Genomic DNA, 20781 nt, shown 5'->3' with positions numbered 1-20781 from the left:
GGTGTTGCATTAGACGTTATTGGAAATTGATTGTCCGGTATGGATACCACATCATCCTGTCAATGTTCCACAGACCGGTGCTTGAGGTTGGCATGGAAGTTCTCATGTACGCTGATAATTTGAAGTTTCCTACCATCTGCATTAAGCACACCTCCTTTTTCATTATCATCGGTGGAGCTGCGCTCAGCAGTTTCCCACTCTGTGCCAGCAGCAATTTCGAGATTCTTGCCGCGGGTTTCTTTGACGAAAATCCAGCAGAAGCCAGCAGCTACAATGTCGAATCCCATGAAAATGAGGAAAGTGTTGGCACCAACATTTTTGATCATGTAGGGACTCGCAAAGGAGAAGCAGAAAGACGATGCCCAGTGAGCAAGCATACTGACTGCCAATCCCAGAGCTCGAATCCGTGTCGGAAAGATCTCTGGCACATATGCCCATGGCAGTGGACCCCAAGAGCAGTTGTAGATCTATTCATGAATTAGCGAATAATCAGAATGCTGAAGTAGAAAAGGGTTGACTGACCATAATGTCGAGATAAATCATAGCAACCGTCGCCCTTCCCGCAGAAGTGACATTGGTCGCAGATTGAGTCGGAACATAATCGACAATAAGCGCAGTGATAAGCATGCAGATAGCCATAAGTACAGCACCACCAGCAAGCGTCATACGCCGACTCAGTCTCTCAGCCAATACCCAAATGAAAAAGGTACTAGCAATGACCTTGACGGCACCAAACAAACCAGTCAACAGCATGTTGCGGTTTGTCCCACTGCCCGCAATCAGCTTGAAATACTGCGGTGCAAAGACAGCCAGTGCACTACTGCCCGTGGCATTTTGGAAAATGAACAGCAGAGGCCCAACGATGAATCGGAGGCGGTTGGCTGGCTCAAGAAGCTCGCGGTATGAGAAGCCCTCGCGCTCAGCACGCTCAGCTTGAAGTCCTAATTGGGTCTCTGTAAACTCTTCACGGGTCTTGATATCCTCTCCGCCGCGGATCCATGTAATGGACTTCCAGGCCTCGTCGGTGCGGTTTTGTGTCAGCAGCCAACGGATCGATTCCGGCAAGGTCAAGCAGCCGATGAAGAGAATTCCTCCGGAGATCAATTGCAATCCCACAGGGATCTGCCACTCGCGTGAAGTGCCCGCAATGGAGTCGCTCTTGGCTACACCCTGCTTGGTAGTTAGTGTGGTTGATGCTTATTAGGGCTAAGGATAGAGCTAGACCCACATAGTCAATCCAGTATGCTGTGAACACACCCCATGCATAGAGCCATTGGTAAAACGAACCACATCGACCACGAATTTCCTTTGGTGTCATCTCTGCTGAGTACATGGGGATCACAACACTCTGGCCCCCCATGCCCAAACCGGCGATGATGCGGCCAATATACCATGCCGCCAGGGAGTGTGTTTTGATGACTTGGATGATGACTCCTATAATGAAGAGGGCTGTTGAGCCAAGTATAGTGATCTTGCGTCCATATTTGTTGGTCAGAGGGTAGACGACTGCAGCGCCGATGAATGATCCGAGTTGCTCGAGACCAACGGTGAGCGAAGACACCTTGGACTGGGATGCAGTCTTGTAACCCAGGTCTGTTTGAAAGGATTTGTAAGTCAAGATGCCGCCTGCAACGCCTGAGTCGTAAGCAGATAGGAAAGAGGAGATACTATAAATGATAAGTGAGTTGTCACCATGATTTCACATTTCAGGAGATGACATACAAGACAATGGCTGCCAGATGATAGGCACGGAAGGTGCCCAGACGAGTGTTCAACTCTGGAATCGTAAAAATCCCCATGGCTGAGATATCTCCGAAACGCAGAAGAATGACAGAATGAAAGGAAAAGAAGGAAAGGTCAAGGGGGGCAGTTTCATCCAAGGAGTCTACTCGCGGGGGAAGGGGCTGAGTTCACACAACTACGGCGATATGGCTGCCATATAAATACAATGAAAGCTTCTCCATGAGTATACAAGTGTGAGCAGCTCCCAGGATGTTCTTGCGTGCTGTGTATACTTCAGCCGATAGCCGATGCTCGCTTCTGATCACGCCTTTGCGCTTAGAGATGGTGCTACTCTCGTTGGCTCTTTATTCTATCGCAGCTCGGCTTGAAAGGATTGGATAATGTGTGTCCGGTAGTAACACCTGAGGTGTGATTGTTGGTGCAACGTGAATGGATCCAGGGCTAGATCGCGTACTTTGTAAGAGGCTTCGTCGGCTAGCTGGGTGTCAGACTTAAGCCTTGAGAGACATGGATGTTAAGCGAGCGACAGCCCCAGACCTCATATAAATATAGACCTGAATGTGAAGTGGAGATTTATATTGAATATGCTCCATCTATGATCAACACATCGCCGATGTTAGGCGATCCATAGATGCTTAGCACGTTATGCTGACCCACATCTCTATTTGTGCTGGGCTCAAGAGAGATTCAAACAGGATAGATGTCTCAACCCAATCATCTCTTCTAAGATAACGTGGACAGAAAACAAGAACTTGCCAAGAGAGCTTTTGTGCCAGGTAAATGCAGGTAGATCTCAGCCAAACCATAGAAACCTCAGGCCTGAATGACCTCAGCCGGTACCTTGGTGACATAAGCATCACCTGATTGCGTCACATGCGATAGGCAACTAATGATCCTTCTGCTTTGTATCTGGTGAATCTTTGTCTTGGTCTCTTAAGAAAGCGTTTTTGTATTCTTGGCTTCATTTTGGATATGGCTGGTTGAAGTGTGCATGTTCTGACAGCTCCACGCCCGATATCAGTTCCGGCGCCCAAGCTCCAAGTGCTTATCGGGAGTCCTCCGTACGTACGCCTTGGGCATCCCACGTTCATCGGCTGACCGCATTAACATGACAGAGTCATTTGGTCTAGCTTGGCGTGTCTAGCTCCTGACTGGTGCAGTGTCGATCGCCCTATCAGCACCAGCCAGTCACCTGGCTCGAACCTCTGCCCGACCGGTGATTCATCATTTAACGTTAACATCCATCGTCTTTGACCTGTGTCCGATTATACCAGTATACCACTTAATATGAGACCATTAAGAGATGACGCCAGACGCCGGGCAGACCGACAGATGAGCGCAAGTATGAAACCGACTTCATCGAACCGTCCATTTTCAGACCGTATACCAGAGAGATTCAAGGATGGAGATGATGCACAGTTTGATTTCACAGCTCCGCCCCGTGGCATGGGAACACGAGATGGAAATTTGCACTATATGCAGCAGTCACTGTTCTCCATGATTGCTGCAGTTGGGTCCAAGTCGGACTTTCACGCTCGGTTTGATGAATCAAGCGATAGTGATGCAGAGGGCGATGAGAGTGAGAAGCTGAGGAAGAAGATGTCTAGAGATAAAGTGTCATCGCGAGCACCAACAGCATCACCGAAACCACCGTCAGCGCCTCGCCCAACGGCGGAACCCTCTGAATCAATACCACTTGGGACAGAACAAAGAGGCCGTCGTCATCGAAGAAGCTTGACAGACAATAAATTCCCACACCGGCTACCACAGATGAACTCGAAAGAGAATGTCGACTCATCCCCAGGCTCGAAACTTACTGTCCCTGCTGCAAGACGAACTCGAAGTGCCACGCCGAGGGCAGCCCCTGTTCTGAGTCGTATGGTCGAAGCACAAACTCACTTTGATTCCTCCACCGTACCACACTCACCATTTAGCTCTTCCAACCTTGTAGAAACTGTGGAAGAATCACATTCATCTGCGTCAGCTCTTTCCACACGGCTGATGGAGATGTTTGAGTTTGCAAAGCCTGAAAAGGTTTTGGTCGAATATGCATGCTCGCTCCTCCAGAGCATGCTTTTACAAGGCTACATGTATGTGACTGAGGGTCATATCTGTTTCTATGCATACCTTCCGAAGAAATCGAATGTGGCGATCAAGTCGGGCTATCTAGCCAAGCGCGGTCGCAAGAATCCCAAGTATAACCGCTATTGGTTTGCTCTGAAGGGCGATGTTCTCTCCTACTACCCAGATCCTTCAAATCTTTACTTCCCCAGCGGACATGTGGATCTTCGATATGGAATCGAAGCCTCTCTTGCAGAACGCAAGGATGGCGACAAAGACAGTGATGCCAAAGATTTTCAAGTCACCACCGATCAGGGAACATATCTGTTCAGGGCAGAGAGCTCTACCAGTGCAAAGGAATGGGTGAAAGCTATCCAAAAAGTCATCTTCAGAACGCATAATGAAGGGGATAGCGTGAAAGTATCTTTTCCGATCGATAATATCATTGATTTGGAGGAGAGTCCAATGGCCGACTTTGCCGACACATTCAAGATCCGAGTTGTCGATAGCGGTGAAACATATGCTATCGATGAGGTAAGTAAGAGAAGCCACGATTTTCTTCATTTCTGACCAAGTGTAGTACTTCTTCTCATTCTTCGACTCCGGTCAGGACGCATTCAACTACATCAAGAGCTTAGTGAGTGCAACGAGTATGAACACAGTAGAAGGGTCACCGAAAGGCCAAGAATCAAATCAAATAGGCCAGAAAAGACGGACCGACGGTCGAGTCGCAGGCCAAAGACAAGATACTTCACCCTTGAAGAGAAGCTCGAGTGATGGAAATGAAGATCGATCCGCAGATTCATTTGCAGAACAAGGCACAGCTTCCTCGCCTGTTGTGCAATCCATGACAGACACGAACGAATCTGCGAGTCAAATTCTCAATCGAAGTGATGTTTTCCACTCGCCTACTATGCGCGCAATGCGACGGCGCTCATCGGATGTTGGAGAGACTCTCCGACGCTCCGAAGAAACAACTCGCTCTGCATCTGCGCAACTGGACTTGGATCGAGCTGGTCGGGCTATCAACAAGAGCGATGCTTTTGATCAGTCCGATGTAATGCAAGCATCTAGCCTCGGCTCGGTTGCTCATCTAAACGATCTCGTCAAGGCGGGAGCTTATCCTTTCCAACGTGCAGCGGGATTCGCAGACTATGTGAAAAATCGGTCGAGGCAGATGAGCACTTTGCTAGCGACGGAATCAATGGGTTACATTGAGAAGGTTTCTGGTATGTGGACTGGTAGCCAGAAACATTACGGTGAGCGAGAAGGGCCATTACAAGGTCAGCACATTGATGCAGAAGATGAAGGTGAAGGTGGACTCAATCATGGAGATCGGTTCCGCGCCCACTTTGCACTTCCGCCAACTGAAAGACTGCAAGCGACATACTATGCCTATTTGCATCGTGTGCTACCACTTTACGGAAAGATCTACATCAGTCAGAGGAAGCTTTGTTTCCGCAGTCTGATTCCTGGTACTCGGACCAAGATGATTCTACCATTCAAAGATATTGAGAATGTCGAAAAGGAAAAGGGCTTCCGTTTCGGGTATCAAGGGGTTGTCGTTATCATCCGTGGACATGAAGAGCTTTTCTTCGAGTTCAATGCCACAGAAGCGCGAGATGACTGTGCAGTCACACTGCACCAAAACCTCGAGTCTGTGAAATACATGGTAGAATCCGGTTTGCTCGCAGAAGAGGAACGAGATGAGGTTGAGGCAGCCAAGGCTGAACACCGCATGCTTCAGGAAGCCCGACTGGATAGTCCCGAAGAGCATGACACACGCCCTACGCTAAATGAGGACTCATCGGAGATACACCCGTTCTTTGACGACCCTCGCGCCTCCATTATCAACTTCAAGCCCACTGAACCCCTTCGTATCACTTGCCTGACCATTGGCTCTCGAGGCGATGTACAGCCATATATTGCACTTTGCAAGGGGCTACTTGCAGAGGGACACAAGCCAAAGATCGCGACTCATGCCGAATTTGAACCCTGGATCAGAAAGCATGGAATTGACTTCGCCCCCGTGGACGGTGATCCCGCCGAGCTGATGCGCATTTGCGTCGAAAATGGGATGTTCACCTACTCTTTCCTCAGAGAAGCATCACTCAAGTTCAGGGGATGGATTGATGATCTTTTATCATCGGCTTGGAGAGGCTGTCAAGGCAGTGATCTTCTGATTGAATCGCCAAGTGCCATGGCCGGGGTTCATATTGCAGAAGCTCTTCGAATCCCTTACTTCCGGGGCTTCACCATGCCGTGGACTAGGACTAGGGCATACCCACACGCATTTGCAGTACCAGAAAATCGAATGGGCGGGGCATACAACTATATCACATACGTTATGTTCGACACTATCTTTTGGAAAGCTATCGCAGGCCAAGTCAACCGCTGGCGACACAGAGAGCTGGGACTCAAGGCTACTACGTTAGACAAGATGCAGCAGAACAAAGTTCCGTTCCTTTACAACTACTCGCCTTCCGTGGTGGCCCCTCCTCTCGATTACCCGGATTGGATTCGTATTACAGGATACTGGTTCCTGAATGAAGGCTCGGACTGGACCCCGCCAGCTGACCTGTCAAATTTCATCAAACAAGCCAGAGCAGACGGCAAGAAGATCGTGTACATTGGCTTTGGGTCTATCGTGGTCTCAGATCCATCTGCTTTGACACGGACTGTTATCGAATCAGTTCAAAAGGCTGACGTCCGCTGCATCCTTTCAAAGGGCTGGTCAGATAGGCTTGGTGATCCAGCTAGTGCAAAGCCTGAAGTTCCTCTTCCTCCAGAAATCTTCCAGATCCAATCTGCGCCTCACGACTGGCTGTTCTCTCAAATTGACGCTGCAGCTCATCACGGCGGAGCAGGAACCACTGGTGCAAGTCTCCGAGCTGGCGTTCCCACAATCGTGAAACCATTCTTTGGAGATCAGTTCTTCTTCGGCGGCCGGGTGGAAGATCTGGGTGTTGGAGTCTGCATGAAGAAACTAAACGTCAGTGTCTTCTCAAGGGCACTCTGGGAGACTACACATAGCGAACGCATGATTGTGAAGGCGCGCAATTTGGGCGTTCAAATCCGAAGTGTAAGTTGTCCACTGTTCCAATTGATGCTCCCAGTGCTAATTATCTCATAGGAAGATGGTGTGGCAACCGCAATCCAGGCTCTCTACCGCGACCTTGAATACGCGAAGACATTGGCTCGACAAAAGTCACTTGTCTCATCTACTCCCTTTTCTCCCACGCCCACTGCAAAGGCCTCACCCGACGGAGGTGATGACGATGTCGATGATATTGAAGAGTGGACTTTTGTCGGGGATGAGACTGGCATTGATATTTCGAAGCGGATGCGCGAGCGAGCTGCTTCGGGTGCAGATAACATTGCTTCAACCCTGGCATGATTGAATCATTCCAATGTTTCAAATCGAAGCCGGATAGTCCGTTCATTTCTCTTTTTTGGGCAATGTTGAATGTTTCTATCTCTATGTCTATTTATTTCTTTCTCGGTTAATCGTTTTTGTTGCGTTTTAATTCTTTATATTGGCCTCTTCACGAATCATGACTTGCATTCCTGTTTTGATCTGTGCATAGGGCGTTTACTGTTTGCTTCCTCTTATATCACCAGGGTATCAGCCTTCCTCTTACAAGACTCTAATTTCCGCCTCATTCGATTTGAAAATTTTGCTTGATGCGTTCATGTCTACGATTTGACATTCAACTCCACCTGAATTGGTGATGAGACCGTTGGCGCATGGATACCAAAGAACAGAATAGACTTCCCAGCTAACAATGGCAATAATTCTATACAAGATTGATACTGTATGTTCCCGATACTCATATTCATATTTTCATACCAAACCCAGGTCATTCTTCCCAGCCTCCAGGGCGCGTTGTTTGATTATTTCTTTTCGTCTCCTTTGCCATCGGCCTTGTCTTTGCGTCTTTGCACCACATCCCAGTTGTACACTCGTGCTGTGGCAACCTCCAATGTCTATACAATAAACAGTTAGTAAAAGCTCAAACATTGTGTACAGATATCTCGCATCTGGTTAGATATCTGTCGCCACGCGAGAAATGAACGAACCGTAATCTGCTCGCGCAAGAATTCCAGATCCTCCTCGCAATTCTTCAAGCTAGACTGGGCAGCTGTGAGCTTCTCATCCAGCATCGTCTCCGCCTCGCCAAGCGGGTATGCAAGCATGACATTCGCTCCGAGCCAGAGGTAAACCTCCTCCGCATCAGCGGGGGAGATGGCAGCACGGGCGTAAAGGGTATCATTGAGTTCAAAGTTCGTTTCGAGGTCTGCGTCGGGGTTTGACTGGAAATGAGACGAGTATTATCATTAGCCTTCCACTTCTTGTCTTCATTTTCGTTTGCTTCCCCGCCATGCAATCTCTCTTTTTTTCGCTCTCTCTTTCGTCCTCTTCGTCGTCAACACTCCTCTCTGAGGATGGGGTAGATTACCTCCTTGCGCAACTTCAAAAAGCGAACCATTTCAAGTGTCTTCTTGATATCGGGGATCTTCTCGCGCAATCCCTGGCCGCGGCGCTGGGTGTTGACTTCCATGAACTGATACTTGGAGATCATCTCCTGGAAGGAGCGAAGAGTGGGCTCGACCTCCTCACGGGAGGAAACATAGTCGCTGACATTGTCGACGAAGGGAGCAACGGGGATTCCGCGCGGGTTGGTTTGTGTTGTTGCGGTGCTGGAGGGGTTAGTTTTGTCAAGTGGGATGAGATGTGAAAAGGAGCAAGCTGAAAAGTGAGGGAATTGGAAGGTAAAAAGGGCCAGAATGCAAGAGAGCAGAAGACAATGCCTGAAGTGAAGCTGGAACATACCTTGAAGCCATGACTGCGATGTGAAGAAGAGAAGATGACGATGTGGGGAGGAGCTCAACTGCCACTTTTGTTGCTGCTAATCTCCGCTCGCTCTCTCCGCTCTCTACTTCAACATCTCCCAATTTCCAGCTTCAGTTGGCTGGGCTGCATACACAATGGTCAACCTCCTCACAACGACTCGCATTCTCACTGCACTAGAAAAGGTCCCAGCCTCGCAGCGCGAAGAGCTAAACCTACCAGTCAAGCTGGAAGCAAATGGCCCAATAGCCCACGACCAACTAATCCGACTATCGCGATATCTCCAAAACAACCCAGAATCCGAATCCAATGATGCAGACCAAGCCGCGCCCCCATCAGTCCTCAATTCACTATTGCGCGGCACAAAGGCATATGTACCGCCGCCGCCGCCGAAACCTGAGCCGGTATGTGATACGCGACAGCTACATCTACATCAACCTCTACACCAGATCAACCCAAATCAACACCCCAAACCTCAGCACTAATACGCAATAGACACCTGAATACCTAGCCAGCAAAGCGATCCTCCAAGCCCGCGCCGACCAACTAGCCTACAACCGCCTCCTCAACCCGACCACAACACAAACACCCGAACACTACGATCCCTACCACAGTTCTGACCCCTCCAATCCGAACAGTGTTGATTATCAAGATACGCTCACACCCTCACTGGTCATCAATATCTTCTTGTCGGTCGTGATCACCGGGTTCAGTGTATACTGGGCTCTGACGAAGTTCGCTACGCCGGATATCTTGTATGAGGGATTTGCAGCTTGGACAGCTGGTGAGAACAGTGGAAAGAGGAAGAGTGCTGGTGGTGGTGGGGACAGGCAAGGCATTTCAGAAGCTGTGCGTGTTTTGATTGCTTTCTTTGCTGCTTTGGCGGTTGCGGTTGCTGAGGCGTTCTTGTATGCTGCTTACTCGGACAAGGTTGAACGGGCGAGGGTGAAGGAGAGAGGGTTGAGGGAGAGGAAGGTTTTTGTTGGGAGGGTTGGTGAGAATGAGAGTCAAGAGGTCAAGGGAGATGGGGAGCCGGTTATTGTTGGTGACGAGAAAGAGGAGATTTGGGGGAAGGGAGTCAATGGAGGTGTCAGGAGGAGAGTTCGGGAGAAGTGGGAGAAGGAGAAGGATGGGGTTGTTGAGTGAGTCTACAGTGTATAATAGCTTAGCTTGACTTGATCAAGGAATACAGATACATAATCTAGTAAAACAGTAAGGTTGAATGCTTATGGTATTCTATGCCTAAGCTATAATCATTAATATAAAATGCTAGTGGTCGTTAGGGCTCGTTAGGGCTCGTCCAGACGAGGTCGAGATGCAAAGTCGGGGAAAACAGAAAAGAAAAAAGGACACGCAGAAGAGGGAATACCTCACACCCGCTTCTCAAGAAGCAGCTTGCCATTCGGTGTCTCGCAGTCAAAGCCCTGCTCACGGCTGAAAACCCGCTCACCACGCAACCAAGTCTCGCGAACCATACCGCGCAGTGTACGACCCTGGTAAGGCGAGCACTTGTTCCGGAAGAGCATGGTAGAAGGCTCAACAGTCCACTCAGCGGCATCATCAAAGACACAGATATCAGCATCGAAGCCGACAACCAGATCGCCCTTGCGAGACTGCAGACCGACCTGGGCAGCGGTATTGGCGCAGCAGAGACGGACAACATCTTGAAGAGCGTTCTTTGTGTTCTCGTCTTCCGGGGAGGAAGTCAGACCCTTGCGGCGGCTGAGGTCTGTCCAAAGGATTGGCAGGCCAAGGCCGACGGAGGAGATACCGCCCCAGGCGGAAAAGAAGTCGCCCTTGTCTTCTTCTTTCTTGGTGCTGCTGGTGCAGTGACCTGGGACGTGGGGCGGGAGCTGCTTGAGGTCCGGTGTGCAGGGGGAGTGGTCTGAGACAACGGTCTTGATCACGCCGTCGCCGGTGTGCTTCTCTAGTTCTTCCCAGAGGCCGTCTTGGTTAAGCTTGGAACGGATAGGCGGGCAGCACTTGTGGCGGGTGTCGCCGTCGCGCACTTCCTCGGCTGCGAGGGAGAGGTAGTGGAAGCAGGTCTCGGCGGTGATCTTGACGCCGGCTGCACGAGCTTCGCGCAGGAGAGGGATGGCTTCCATCGCTGAGAGGTGGACGATGTGCAGGGGAAGATTGGGGGCGAGGTGAGCCAGACTCAGGATGCTTTCAATGGCACAGGTCTCAAAGGATGAGGGTCTCGAGGCGAGGAAAGTGGCATATGCCTCGAGCGGGCCAACTGGGGCAGCTGGGGCATCGGACGTTTGGACTTCATCGCCCACGGATGCAGTGATGGGGGGTACCATCTCAGCGTGGAACATGAGGGTAGTAGACTCATCGGCCAGCTCAGCCATGGCCTTCTTGATATCCTCCGTGCTGACAGCAGGGAACTCATCGACCTGTCTATAGTTAGCACAGATATCACATGGAATCGATATCACAACTTACACCACTGTCAATCAAGAACCCCTTGAAGCCACGGACACCCTCCTGAACAAGAGCCTTGAGCTCATTGGCATTTCCGGGGATGATACCACCATAGAAGCCAACATCTACCCAGCACTTACCCTGAGCAGCCTTGATCTTTTCTTTCAGGCCATGCACAGTGGTCGTAGGGGGAATAGCATTCAGAGGCATATCAATCACAGTTGTCACACCGCCAAAGGCCGCAGCCTGGGTGCCGGTATAGAAGCCTTCCCATTCAGTTCGGCCCGGCTCATTCAAGTGTACATGAGCATCGACCAGACCGGGCAGCAACACATGCGGCGAGTAGTCCGTGTATGGAGTCCCAGCGGGGAACTCTGAAGCCGGGATCACGGAATCAAAGACGGCAGCGATCTTGCCGGTTGTTCTCGAGATCACAATAGTAGCCGACGTCAGACGGCCGGAAATGACGGCGCGCGACGAGGCCACAATGGCAATAGAGGGCATGTGAGCGGACGCCATAGCGGAGAATCAGTTGCTTTTTTCTTGGGGAAATTTGGGCAGATGTGATCTGTATGATCAATGGCGGGTATAACAAAATAGGAATAGAGGAAGTCTGGGGAATTATAAGAACAAGCTGGAGAAGATAAGCCGACGCAATAGTATTGGAGCAAAGCCAACCCCAAGATAAGGGGTTTGGCGCATATAAATATCTCCATCGGCCTCGAAAAGTCGGTTTGGCCCACCGTGGATTTTTTCCCTCTCTCCACCTTTCAGTTGCTATTACTCGATCGAAGGGTCCCGAGGTCGGGTGCTCACGGTAGAGGGCTCGGATGCACGAATGCCCTCTGCATTTTGAGGCGCACAGTCCTTCTTCAACAGAGTGTCGCTAATCCGTGACCTATGCATGTGCATGCGCAGATATTGTCTGCATATGCCTCTGCCTCCGTATCCAGGGCATCTTCTTCTCGATAAGAGAGTATAGGCCAGGGGCGAGCAGACCGGAACCAAGGGAACGGCGGAGGCAAAGTGTCGGCCACCTCCGATGCGACGCGGGCAAGTCCTGCTATCAGCCGAACCCGCTTTATCAGCCTTTTACTCGATCAAAACTGTCGGCCTTTGCTTATTACTCGATGAAAACCACCTGGGCGCCGACAGCGCACGCGCCACTTTCCGGGGTTCAGTAGGTCGTATTAGTTTCGTTGGGAGTTGGAAGAGGTTGAAAAGGTAGAGGTTGTTGAAAAAGACTGGGGGATGTTGCGGGGTTGACAGGAAGTCAGGGATTCTTCAGGAACGGTGAGTCGGTGACTGGTCAAATGTGACGTTCTGCGGTGGTTGAGATCCTTGCTTTTTTTTTCTCTTGGACTGGCACGTCTGCCCTAACCTCCCTTTCTGCATCTACATCTACAACACTGAAGTTACGCCTACACCTACACCTACACCCGCACCCACGTTAGATATTCAGAGAAATGGCCATTCATTTGCTTAGCTGCGCTCTCTCTCTCTTCTCAGACTTGTCTGATGTCCACCTTGGTTCCGGCTCGGTCTCTACTACCAGACTGAGCCGCAACCAAGGGCATCCCATATTCACTGTTCACCTCCCCCCTGAAGGCCACAACCAGACCCGTAACAGTATGTAGAACCAGGCCATCGGGGGGAGTGATCATGACAGCTTCACAGCGCAGCATCGGCTTTCTCTGCCGTGGAGACCTCGCCGTCGCCCAACTGGGCAACATCACCACCACACTTCTCCTCATCCTCCAACGCCTCGAGATATTCATAGATACGGCCCATTAACGCATTGAGATGATTAATTGGGGTGCAATCATAAGCGTCATTAAGACCGCGGCCAAACAATACCAGCTCATGGGCGTACTTTCCCTTCAGCTTCTCGGGTGGGCCACACCAGCTCAACCGCAGTAGATTGCTTAGCACAAACGATCCAGCCCAGTCATGATCAGCGGGCGGGCCGTTACGATCGGCCCGCTCGAGCATATACGCCTCGCCTTCAACGAGCCGGGGCGACTCCTTCAGCGCGGGGTTGGCGTGCATCAGCTCCATCCACGCCAGCACTTTGGCCATACTACGCGGTAACATGGCATTTCCGTGGGCTGTTTCACCCGCCGCATAGCAGTTGCAGCCGCGGGCCCCGATGCCAATTTCGTGGCTGCCTAGTGGGAGATCGGAGCGGACCCAGGCGCGGCAACGGTCACGCATGAAGGACGCGAAGGAGGTGGGGATGGAGAGGCTGTCGAGGGTGGTTTCGTCGAAGATGTGGCGGGGGTCGATGAGCTGCATGTTGGAGATAAACTGGCGCCAGAATTTCCCTGTTAATAGTAATGGAATGGATTAGTATGTGATATTGTATGTGGATCCATAGCAAGCCCTAAGTCTGTGGGAAGATGTACTCACAATTGTCCTTCAGGTACTTGTATACAGCAAAGCCCCCATCGGCGACCCCCAGGATGTCCAGCTTGTTGTTTTCAAGCAGATGGGGCAAGAGGACTTGCTCAAAGACGTACTCCGTGTGCTCATAAGAATTGTGATTGCCCTGGATCTCATTGCGTCGGGTCGGGCCTCGAACAGGGGAGATCAGAGAGGGAGCTTCACGCAGGCGAAAGGTCTCAAGGGACTCAGCGAGCTGGGTGTGAGGGTTCCAGACGCAATGGGCAGGGTTCAAGACAAGCAGGGCTACGTCGTCTGCCGCGACTTTTCGGCCGTTGCAGATGTCGCTGATCATGCCGAGAATGGTGCCAAATCTGAGACCGTGTTCGATGGTATCAAGGTAGGAGAAGATTCCCATGTCTTCGGTTTCGTCGCCGCACAAGACGATGATGCGCTTGGCGGTCTTCAGGTTACGGCTTCCGAGGACCATGGTATGTGGAACTCCTCTGGCTTTGACTGGGATTGGAATGAATTTCATTCCCATGTCTTCTAGATGGTGCATGACCACACCACGGACAGCCTCTGTGTTTTGTCAGTTGCTGTTTACTGTACGTGATGTATCCCACGCTGCATATAGTCTAGGGCTACTTACGCTGTACGGCGTGAGCCTCTATCTTTGCGATGCGCTCATCTTTGGTCACGTCGAATTTGAAGCCCTCATCTGGGTTGTTGATCTTGCGAATAACACCATCCTTGGTAAGAAAGTATCTGTGTTGATATGGTGTTAGCATCAGATATGATGTTTCGATCAGAATGGAAGACTCACCCGAGGCTTCCCAGGCTTACGCCAAAGGTAGGCCGGGCAGGCAAGCTCGATTCTGGGATTCTGGTGGCCATGGCTGCTGGTTGTATCAATCAATGAGATGATACGAGAGGAGAGGGAAACATGAAAGAGGTAAGACTTGGATAGTCTTGAGGGCAGAGAGAGAAATGGAAAAGAAAGATGAGAGGAAGTAAATAAAGAAGAGTGGAAGATGATTGAGAGATCAGGGCAATCATACGAAAGTCAACGCTACGACGATATGGTCCTGGGCTGAGACTGAGCTTTCCAAATTGCAAAGCACAATGCAATATCGAAGGACTAATCATCTCAGAAGAAGAGTTGCCGAATGTGTTCTCATATGGATGATACTTCAAGGTTCAAAGACCGAAGTATGAAATGAGAATGACTCTTGGTATGATATTGACGCCTTGAAGACATCAAGAGGGACAAGCAAGCAAACGATGCAATACGCAGCACGCAAAAGAAACACAGAGGATCACCAAGAAATACCACTCTTCTTACGAGCAAACAATACAGTCAAAACGAAGAAAGACGACAAATAATCAACGATTACCCAACCGGGCAATCTACGACCGACATAAAACTCAACGCAAACCCACGACAAAGTGAGCCAAGAGCCAAGAAGAACTGAATAGCCTCAAATGAAATGATATTTGCATACTGTACAAGCTCCAACCCAACCGAAGCGAGAGATAACGCCGCGCAACCCAATCAACTGGATATCCCCATATCCCAGAGAAACCAGCGCTATACCGACTGATCTACCAAGACGCCTTCTTGACACCGGGGAGGTCACCAGCAAGAGCCTGCAAACGGAATTGGTACTATATGGAAACCACAAATCAGCAAAAAGATCTTCAGCACCCGCGAGAGATCGTAGTCAATCGCCATGCATGGTTTCAATGTACTCACTCGGTTGATTCTGAAATCGCGGAAGACACTGCGAGCAGTACCAGATTCAACACAACGGTTCTTGATCTGTGTGGGACGAGTGTAGGGGTGCATCTGGGACAATTGGAGCTGAGCCTGTGCGCGGACTCGGCCCGGGAGGGATGTGTTGCGGATCATGTAGCGGAGAGCTTGGCTGCGCGCGAAAAGAAGTTAGCAATGGGTCTCAATCTCATAATACATGCAGCAGAAGGGCTTTCAGCAATGTTTTTATGTATACATTGCCGGTCAAGTCCTGGCCTGCGAGCAAGTTCATTCATACCGTTCTGGCTCGGTCTGCTCGAAAGCCATGCGCTTGTTGTGGTCGCGGATCAGGCGGGTGTTTGTGAAGCCAGAAAGGTCCAGCTTCTTGGGCCGGAAGAGGCCTGCCATCTTAGTCATTTTGGCGGTTGAATTCTGGGGTGATGGGGTCAGGATTGAGGTGGAAATGGTTGTCTTCTTCGGCGAGGCGGAGTTGGCGAAAACTGGATGCCCGATTAGGGTTAGCGCCTTTGATGCAGGATTTCACGGGTGATGCCTTTGAGTATCACGTTTTCTCATGCTTTGGTTCATTGGTTTGTTGGAGATGAGAATTATCTACTGGTGAGGCATAGAGAGATATCAAGGTCTTTTTCTTCGGTCGCATCGAGTCAAAAGTTATGAATTAGGCCTACGTTGCGCGGTGTTGCGCTGGGTGGACGTGAAGTATAGAAGCTCTAGTGTCGATAGCCTTACGTTGGGCATCCCCGGAATATTCGGGCGGGTCAAAAAGATCCGTCTGTTCCAATACATGGAGCATCATGCCAGGAGAGGAATAGTACGACGAGGCAATCTTGCCAGAATGCGGAATGGTACTGGTACAGCTTGTGAATTGATCCAAGTCACCCCGATCGAGGGTATGATCTATATGCTTGGAAGGGGCAAACTGCCCACATAATCACAGTAAATGCAAGCAGGTCCTTGATGACCTAGACCATCTCCGCCCGCACGCACATCGCGGCGGTTTCTACCCGCTCCTCCTTCATAAGAGAGCGAGATGTCAACGCACATTCATTGTCGATGAATTTAGTGGTCGGCCTTGCCAGCGGGCTTAGCGTTGGGGTTGCGGGGGTCGCTCTTGAACTCGGCGGCTGCGGATTTAACGGTTAGCTGGGTGTGTCCGGGGCAGCCACCGGAGTTGCATTCGCGGGGATTTTTGTTGTGCGAAACTTGACGGTGGTCTAAATATTGTTGCGCGGACGAGACTCACTGTTGGACAGAGCGTTCTGGAGAGAGTTGACGCCGTAGAGAACAATGAGGCCTATACAGGAGATTCGTTAGATTCAAGTTCGATTAAGCGCCCCGGATGCGTGGAATAGCGAATTGAGCAATAAAATGGGGTCCGGAGCATCAGGGCAATATGTAATATAGCGGGTAGGCGTACCGGCAGCGAAGAAGGGAGTCAAAGGCTTGGCTGTAGTTGAAGAGGTGCGTCAGTCGTTGGTTCATGTATGAGCCTCTTTCAGGGCGTATTCGAGGTTCAAAAACCACATACCCATGGCGCCGGGGAACTTCTTTCCAAGGAGAGACATTGTGGCAGGTAGATCGAATGCGAAGTGAATTCGGTGGTCTGGAGATAGTAGGGCAGGTGGACGGAAGAGGAGAAGTGAGGTTTGGAGGTTTGCCCGGTCCCGAGATCACGCCGCCTTAAAGGCGGTGACATGCTGCTTTTACCGCCCGATCTATCCCGACTGTAAACAATCACCTTCTGTCTGCCATTCAAACACCATGGCTGCTTCACTGTCTTCGTGTGTTTCGTCCTTGCAGTCCTCTCTTCATATATTGGACAACTCCATTGAAACACTGGATTCAGGGGTGAACGACTTTCCGCGACTATGTAAAGTCCTCCAAACAACTCGAGTACGTTCAGAGCGCCAGCAGAGACGAGACAGTGGACAAGTCTAACATGGATTACTGGAATAGCACTTCGAGCTCCTCCCAGAGCCCACACTCCGTGAAGCGCAACAATCACTTCTCGACGAAATATCCCCAAGCATAGCCCACCTACTTACCTTGTCGACAAACCACGTTGAAAAGCTCGCGCGCCGCGAACAAGGCCTCAAAGCAAAATGCGACCTGCAAGAAGGTCGCCTCTCCTCCAACCCTGAAAGCCGAGCATTAGCAGCCCGCCAGACCCAAAGCAATGCACTGCGGGGTCGCATGGCGGGGTCTGGCTCGAATAACGCAGCCAAAGCAGCCGAGCTAAGACGACTCCAGCAGAAGAAAGAGCGGCTCAAGTTTGCGGTTGATCGGTTGGAGCTGCAGAGTACCCAGAAGCAAAGGCAGTTGAGGAAGAGCATGGCTGCACAGTGAACAGGAACCACAGAGTTATGAGACCACGATCATCTATGCTCCGAGGTAGAACTCGATAAGGCACGGGTTCGTCACCAATACCATCATGAGAAAGTAGCCAGGCAGATCTTGGGAGGGCTGCGATTGCTATTCCTAAGCATTGTGCTCCCACCCAAGAATTCGAAGAGAGCCCTTTTGCAGAAAAGCAAGCGCTGCGCTGGATGGAGACTCATACGCCACTTCGCTGGCTACAAATCCCCACGGCGTCCACGCTGCACTCCCACCGCGTGAATTCTCAGCAAATTTAGCGGATTCAGGGCTTGAAAAGCTTGAAGGGTTTCAAGGTCAAAAACCTCACTACTCATATGAACCAATACATCCAAATTCAGAGTGAAGATGCTTTATTTACATCTATAGAAAGGCGATAGTGCGATTTTAGTGTACAAGATCCATCCCACCCAATGCCAGATGCCACTGCCGTAGCGAATATTATACAATAGATCCCAATATCAAAACACAAAGCGCCATCCAAATAATGCAATCCAACAGCGATCCAACTTCCCCAGACAGAAAATGAGCTGAAACCACCTATTCAGCCGACATCTTGCTCTCAGCCTGTCTCAACTTCTTCTTATCATTATGCTTCTTCCAGGGAGGAATGCGCTGTCCCTTCTTCCGTGCGGGAGTATCAATAATCTCCTCATAGTCATACTCCTCCTCCCCTTCATCATACTGATTCTCAAACTCTCCATCTTCATCATCACGCGCCTTATCCGCCGCGCGACGAGCCAAACGCTCCTTCTTCCCTTCTCCGTGTTTCTCGCCCAATCTCAGGTTCCGTGGGATGCGTGTCTTTGCACCAAGAGCCCACAGATCACCCCAGTTTGATTTGCGAGCGTCGCGATACGCCTGCCGACTATGAGAGCGGGGAACGGTCCAGCGCTCAATGTTACCAGCCGGCGTGCACAGATCGAAGATGACATGTCCGCGGCGTTTCATGGGTGGGTAGATGGCGCGGGGGAGGGCGAGAGGGTGGAAGGGCGATTTATCAGTGAGTTCTGTGGTTTCGTCTTCGAAACCCTCGAATGCGGCATCTGTGGCTGCAGCGTCTTGCTTGATACCTTCTGTTTGACGAAGGTCGACGCCGCGCTGGACGGCGAGATAACTGAATTTCAAGTCCTCGTGGTTGCGGTCTTTGGCACCCATGATGCGTTGCAGGAATGGAGGGCGAATGTACCGTTGCTCGAAGTGGCAGTAGTCTCGACGGCCTTTAGTTGCGCCTGCGGAATTGTGCATTGGGCAAGTTGAGTGGTTGGTGCAGGGAGCAATGATCATTCCGGGTTCTTTCTGAATTGTTGGACTTGGGTCCGGGCTTTCCAAGAAGTTTTCGTATTCTGTTGAGCCTGGGCTAGCGATATAGCGCTTCAAGAGCAATTCTCGGGCTCCGGCTATCGCCTCGAAGCCCTTTTGACGGCCCTTCTCGAGGAGAATGAGAACTCCGCCGTTGGGGTTGAGGAGAGACCAGAGGTTTTCGACGTGTTGCTTGCGCTCGTATTCTTCTTTCAGGCCAAGCAGAGAGTGAGGTGCGATGATGACATCGTATTGCTTGCGCTTGGGAGCTTTGCGCGAGTCATCCAATGTTGGCTTCTCACGAACATGGACGTAATCAGGTAGACGAGGGAGAAAGGTGGTGTTATCGAGCATGGCGGATGCACGCATCTGCAGAGCTACTGAGCCTGTTAAAACAGTTGATCGCCCGTACGGAACTGGCAACTCCTCTGGGTGATCGGGCACCATGAGCTGGTATTCTGTGCGGACGATGTCTCGCCAGGCTAGAATACCAGCACCACCGCCGCTGGCATCGAGAACATTTGGTCCTTCCTCTCGTGAAATGAAATTGCGGATCCAGTCGGATCCCATACGCTTGCGGATCTCAACCAGGACACTGAGGGATGATGCGTAGATTCCCGGGTATAAGGCTGCCAGGTAGACATTGGCCTCCATTTCTCCCATCTGCCTTTGCGAAGCATGCAGAGGAATGGGGAGTTGTGGTAGTTGGGCACGGGGAGGAGCTGTTGTGGTCGAATGAGGCAACCCTGGTCCTCCAAACAGATTGTGAGCGGACTGGGCAATGTGCTTGTTAGAAAAGTCCGACAGGATGATCGAGATAGGGCCGGTCAAAGTCCTCTTGGGGAGATGAATAGTGCTTGGGTCCGTCCCAGATTTGCCCGCGAGGGTGTTCGGATGCATTCGAGGAGCAGAGTCTGGGACTGCCTCATTCTCAAACTGTTCAACCATGATCTCGCCGCCAAGTTGCTCTGCGACCTCCCTCGTCCGCCGCATGGCACTGGTCTCTTCCTCCTCGGGAGGAACCTCCATGTCATAGGCGACAGGCACATCATCCTCAGCGGCAGCATCTTCCTTGTATGTTATCTCCTCCCAGTCACCTTCAGTGGTTTCTCGCAGTAGACTGGGATCCTCCTCGCCTTCTTCGCCTTCTTCGAGCATTGGCTCTTCCTGGCGAAAGATGGGTTCTCCATACAGTCGAGCGTAGATCTGAAGCTCGGCATCATTCAACAATCCTTGCGGAAGTTCCTCTCCGAATCGTTGCTTGACGAGATGCACCCAAGACTCGGGGGTGTGATCGTCCCGTTGCATGATCAATTCAACGAACTCGTCCACTTCGTCCTGCACCCCAAACTGATCCAACTCCTCCAGTATTTCGACCATCTGAGCCTCATTTTCGCCAATCTTCTCAATCAAAGCATTGATGTCGTCCGCAGCCTTTTGATTCGTTTCGCTGGATTGAGGCAAGTCCGACGCCGCCGGTGTGGACACAAACCTCTGCTGAGGCTGAGGCTGAGGCTGTGCAGCCGTGTACGTGGTGTTCGATCGATGGGAAAGTCTGTTGGAGCTGGCCAAGGGCGAAGCTTTTCGTGTAAAAGCCCGTTGCTGGGTTATCGTCACCCTGCTGGCAGCTCCGCGGAACTGTCGCGACCCAGCAGGGCGCGCAAATGTGCGCAGTAACTCGCGCGATTGGGACATGTCTGCTCCTTATGCTGGAATGATTGACAGCATGAGCTTTGTGAGATTTCTTTGTAAAATTTAAGAGAGGTGGCAGAAAAAAAATATATCAGCCCCGGAAACCAGAAAATTGATGCCAAGACGCCTATGCGCCCATCACAAACTGCGGGCTTCTGATTGGCTGGTCTGG

The 20781-nt window shown here is 51.0% G+C and overlaps 10 protein-coding genes across 10 annotated transcripts; 3 read left to right on the top strand and 7 right to left on the bottom strand.

Moving 5' to 3' along the window:
• Positions 1 to 59: 59 nt before the first annotated feature.
• Positions 60 to 1799, bottom strand: N7511_010561 (sugar porter family MFS transporter; the record flags this gene model as incomplete). Its single annotated transcript, XM_057132938.1, has 4 exons — positions 60 to 467; positions 523 to 1170; positions 1229 to 1667; positions 1723 to 1799. 4 exons carry the CDS (start codon positions 1797 to 1799, stop codon positions 60 to 62), a joined length of 1572 nt encoding a protein of 523 aa, XP_056980926.1.
• A 1231-nt stretch (positions 1800 to 3030) lies between these two features.
• On the top strand, positions 3031 to 7201 carry atg26 (uncharacterized protein; the record flags this gene model as incomplete). Its single annotated transcript, XM_057132937.1, has 3 exons — positions 3031 to 4338; positions 4385 to 6886; positions 6938 to 7201. 3 exons carry the CDS (start codon positions 3031 to 3033, stop codon positions 7199 to 7201), a joined length of 4074 nt encoding a protein of 1357 aa, XP_056980925.1.
• Positions 7202 to 7698: 497 nt separating this feature from the next.
• On the bottom strand, positions 7699 to 8649 carry N7511_010559 (tubulin-binding prefolding complex subunit PAC10; the record flags this gene model as incomplete). Its single annotated transcript, XM_057132936.1, has 4 exons — positions 7699 to 7791; positions 7885 to 8118; positions 8265 to 8505; positions 8639 to 8649. 4 exons carry the CDS (start codon positions 8647 to 8649, stop codon positions 7699 to 7701), a joined length of 579 nt encoding a protein of 192 aa, XP_056980924.1.
• A 144-nt stretch (positions 8650 to 8793) lies between these two features.
• Positions 8794 to 9802, top strand: N7511_010558 (TMEM199/VMA12 family protein; the record flags this gene model as incomplete). The annotated part of the gene is made up of 2 exons (XM_057132935.1): positions 8794 to 9060; positions 9152 to 9802. 2 exons carry the CDS (start codon positions 8794 to 8796, stop codon positions 9800 to 9802), a joined length of 918 nt encoding a protein of 305 aa, XP_056980923.1.
• Positions 9803 to 10026: 224 nt separating this feature from the next.
• On the bottom strand, positions 10027 to 11587 carry N7511_010557 (allantoinase alX; the record flags this gene model as incomplete). The annotated part of the gene is made up of 2 exons (XM_057132934.1): positions 10027 to 11055; positions 11105 to 11587. 2 exons carry the CDS (start codon positions 11585 to 11587, stop codon positions 10027 to 10029), a joined length of 1512 nt encoding a protein of 503 aa, XP_056980922.1.
• A 1167-nt stretch (positions 11588 to 12754) lies between these two features.
• On the bottom strand, positions 12755 to 14362 carry N7511_010556 (uncharacterized protein; the record flags this gene model as incomplete). Its single annotated transcript, XM_057132933.1, has 4 exons — positions 12755 to 13407; positions 13493 to 14047; positions 14118 to 14233; positions 14292 to 14362. The coding sequence occupies 4 exons, from the start codon at positions 14360 to 14362 to the stop codon at positions 12755 to 12757; spliced, it is 1395 nt and encodes a 464-aa protein (XP_056980921.1).
• A 708-nt stretch (positions 14363 to 15070) lies between these two features.
• Positions 15071 to 15638, bottom strand: N7511_010555 (mitochondrial 37S ribosomal protein uS14m; the record flags this gene model as incomplete). The annotated part of the gene is made up of 3 exons (XM_057132932.1): positions 15071 to 15133; positions 15222 to 15393; positions 15520 to 15638. The coding sequence occupies 3 exons, from the start codon at positions 15636 to 15638 to the stop codon at positions 15071 to 15073; spliced, it is 354 nt and encodes a 117-aa protein (XP_056980920.1).
• A 659-nt stretch (positions 15639 to 16297) lies between these two features.
• N7511_010554 (F1F0 ATP synthase subunit i) lies at positions 16298 to 16833 on the bottom strand. Its single transcript, XM_057132931.1, has 4 exons — positions 16771 to 16833; positions 16660 to 16689; positions 16486 to 16536; positions 16298 to 16366 (listed from the first exon to the last, which is right to left on the bottom strand). Exons 1-4 carry the CDS (start codon positions 16805 to 16807, stop codon positions 16302 to 16304), a joined length of 183 nt encoding a protein of 60 aa, XP_056980919.1. The 5' UTR covers positions 16808 to 16833; the 3' UTR covers positions 16298 to 16301.
• Positions 16834 to 17003: 170 nt separating this feature from the next.
• On the top strand, positions 17004 to 17588 carry N7511_010553 (DASH complex subunit SPC19; the record flags this gene model as incomplete). The annotated part of the gene is made up of 2 exons (XM_057132930.1): positions 17004 to 17135; positions 17199 to 17588. 2 exons carry the CDS (start codon positions 17004 to 17006, stop codon positions 17586 to 17588), a joined length of 522 nt encoding a protein of 173 aa, XP_056980918.1.
• A 567-nt stretch (positions 17589 to 18155) lies between these two features.
• N7511_010552 (tRNA methyltransferase RSM22) lies at positions 18156 to 20612 on the bottom strand (the record flags this gene model as incomplete). Its single annotated transcript, XM_057132929.1, has 1 exon — positions 18156 to 20612. One exon carries the CDS (start codon positions 20610 to 20612, stop codon positions 18156 to 18158), a length of 2457 nt encoding a protein of 818 aa, XP_056980917.1.
• Positions 20613 to 20781: the final 169 nt, after the last annotated feature.

Source organism: Penicillium nucicola (assembly GCF_028828085.1).
Source record: "Penicillium nucicola strain IBT 29836 chromosome Unknown utg000010l, whole genome shotgun sequence".
Lineage (NCBI taxonomy): Eukaryota > Fungi > Ascomycota > Eurotiomycetes > Eurotiales > Aspergillaceae > Penicillium > Penicillium nucicola.
The sequence above is the reverse complement of the archived record's forward strand: the minus strand, read 5'-3'. Positions and strand labels throughout refer to the sequence as shown.

What these genes read in the sequence shown, in the direction of transcription:
- N7511_010554 (XM_057132931.1), bottom strand. Translation starts at nt 16,807, where the DNA reads ATGTCTCTCCTTGGAAAGAAGTTCCCCGGCGCCATGG. An exon ending in GAAGTTCCCCGGCGCCATGG is followed by an intron (nt 16,690 to 16,770) that starts GTATGTGGTTTT and finishes CTTCAACTACAG; the next exon opens with CCAAGCCTTTGACTCCCTTC. An exon ending in GACTCCCTTCTTCGCTGCCG is followed by an intron (nt 16,537 to 16,659) that starts GTACGCCTACCC and finishes TCTCCTGTATAG; the next exon opens with GCCTCATTGTTCTCTACGGC.